At 37.5% G+C, this 2,813-nt stretch overlaps 1 protein-coding gene across 1 annotated transcript in view; it reads left to right on the forward strand.

Annotated features, from left to right (window-relative positions):
• LOC106884213 (uncharacterized) overlaps window positions 1-2,002 on the forward strand; it is a 60,848-nt gene extending 58,846 nt beyond the window's left edge. The window contains exon 14 of the mRNA XM_014935462.2: window positions 1,698-2,002. Coding sequence (XP_014790948.1) covers window positions 1,698-1,783 — 86 coding nt within the window. The 3' untranslated portion in view covers window positions 1,784-2,002. The remainder of the gene's footprint in view (window positions 1-1,697) is intronic.
• The last annotated feature ends 811 nt before the right edge of the window (window positions 2,003-2,813 follow it).

Genomic DNA, 2,813 nt, shown 5'->3' on the forward strand with positions numbered 1-2,813 from the left:
GTATGTATGTATGTATGGTGAAAAAAGACAGTAGGGACAGTTTCAAAATTAAAAATGTTTATTTTTGTTCAACAATCAATTCAGTTTAGATGTTAAAAATTAATTATATTATTCATTATTAAAATATAATAATTCCTGCTGGCGTGATTCTTTTATGCATGTTTTTTGTTTTAGAAATCACTTTAATTATGCATTCAAGAAGCATCTTCAAGGAACATCCAATATTTTTACTAATTCTTTCTTAAATTTCTGCATAAAAATCATCCTATTTTATTTGAAACTTAAAATTCAGCATTAATGCCCTCTCTCCACTTTATCCACCTCTCTCTCTATCATTTTCGCTCTCCTTCTGTTGTCTCCCTCTCTCCTTCAGACACACATACGTATGCATACACAAACCTTTAATTCACATCATGCACGTGCAGCAACACGTACATCCGAATATTTATTAGAAACATTGTATGGATGGCAGAACCAATGGAGCAAAAGGTTCGATAAGTTAAATAGCGGTCAATTCCTGAGGTCAATTAATCGATATATTCTCTGCACTCTCCAATTTTTAGCTTTCTACCAACGTTTAAAATCATTAAAAGGATTAGGCTTATTTAATGATTCATATCTAAGATGATTTATGATTAATACGACTAGAATACACCGGGTTATTAACCTCATCTTTACAGTTAGACATTTTCTTCTAATATTTACACTACATTAAGGCAGCGAACTGGAAGAACCATTAGCGCGCCGGGTAAAATGCTCAGCGGCATTACGTCCATCTTTACGTTCAGAGTTCAATTTCCGCCGAGGTCGACTTTACCTTGCGTTCTTTTGGGGTCGATAAAATACGTACCAGTTGAACACTGGGGTCAATGTAATTGACTTAGCCCCTCCCCCTAACTTGCCGGCTTTGTGCCGAAACTTGAAAGCAATATTTACATCTATATATAAATGAAGGCGCACGCCCAAGTTGTTTGAATATCATTCTGATGATCATGAAGTCGTTGGTTCGATTCCTGTTTCAGGTGGAGTGTTGAGTCCCTGGGCAAAGTACATCATTACACCCTGCTTCAGTCTACTCAGCAGGAAATTGTAGCAGCCGACTTTTGGTGCAACTCTCCTCGTTCCAGCTATCACGTTATCCCCTTTCTTCACGTCCGAGAGGGTCTTTGAGTGTCTACGTCTGTTCTTGACTACGTAGCAATCTAAAACAATTAGCAGAAGCCAGGGTAAAAAGGTTAGGGCCATACTTAATTGCGACAGACGGCTAAGACTTTAACATGTAAGGGTGATAAAATGTTAGAATAGTTAAGGAGTCGAACAAAACGCTTTGCCGTGTTTTTTCCAGTTCTTTACATTCTGAGCTCCAGTTCTGCCGAGGCTAGCCTTTCCCGGTCAATTAGATTCACTTGCAAAGCATTGGTGGGGTCCGAAGCATTAGAAGCAATGCAACTAAATCCAAAACCACGCAACGCAAAGCGAGCGTCTTAACCACTCGGCCACATCTGTGCTGCTTCTATCTATCTATCTATCTATCTATCTATCTATCTATCTATCTATCTATCTATCTATCTATCTATCTATCTATCTATCTATCTATCCGTCTGTCTGTCTCGATATATGTATGTATGTATGTATGTGTGTGTTCCACTTGTCTACTTTTACTCATTAACCTATAAGTTTAATTTTTTAAATTTCAGGTTCCATGGCTGCTTTAGGAACATGTATGACAAGTCTAGGTTTCTTAATGGTGCTCCTGGTTGTGAAGTTAACGAATAGAGGCTAAAAAGAAAAAAAAAATAGTAATAATAAAATGAACTTCCACAGTTATTGGAAATATTTTTCAATAAAAACTGTGCTTTATGTAAATGGTGCAATAATTAATGGGGAAGTGAAAATGAGTTTAAAACATGAATACCGACAAGAAATTTTACATCCGTTAAAGCGTTTAAACTAAAATATCGAAATAATATTTTAACTAAATAAAATACTTTATATAATATCAGTTTGAACTCTGTTCCGTTTTATTCCAACATGCTGTGATTAAAGGGCGCGGTTGAAAAGCCTTCCAAATTTTACAGCTGACGAACGTTTCAACACTGATCCAAGCCACGTTGATGACTGAAAAAATCCCAAGAAAAACGGTAAGGCAAAACCTATATGAAGACATTGTTACCATTTACCTCAATTCACTAGCACTAAATTCATCGAAACATAAGGCGGCGAGCTGGAAGAATCGTTAGCAATCCGAGCAAAAGGCTTATCGGTATTTCGTCCGTCTATAGCATATTCCCTGTGTCGAACAGGTACTTATTTTATTGTCCCCGAAAAGGCAAAGTCGACCTTGGCTGAATCTAAACTCAGAACGTAATGACGGACGAAATTCCGCTTTGCATTTTGCCTGGTGTGCTCACGATTGTGCCGGCTCGCCACCCTAATGTTGATGAATATGGAGTGTCACTTCATGATTCTTTATGGAATGGGCATGCAGCTGCCCTAGATTTGCAACACGAGAAGGAAATTTTCGCAGGTTTTTCATTACGATCTACATAATGAAATATACATCTAAACATGCATTTATTTTAGCTCTTACACTCACTCTTTTATGCATTCAGTTATACTCACTCTTAGAGACACACTCGAACACAGACACTCACAAAAACGCATGCGACTTTCACAGACACACGCATAAACTTATATACGCACGCATACGCACATTATACTTATAAACAAATTCACGAATAAATTCAGACATGCATTCATACGAGAGGTGCTGAAAAGTTCCTGACTTTAAGGGTGTTGCGAAAGGCCTGGCT

Source organism: Octopus bimaculoides, chromosome 9 (assembly GCF_001194135.2).
Source record: "Octopus bimaculoides isolate UCB-OBI-ISO-001 chromosome 9, ASM119413v2, whole genome shotgun sequence".
Classification (NCBI taxonomy): domain Eukaryota; kingdom Metazoa; phylum Mollusca; class Cephalopoda; order Octopoda; family Octopodidae; genus Octopus; species Octopus bimaculoides.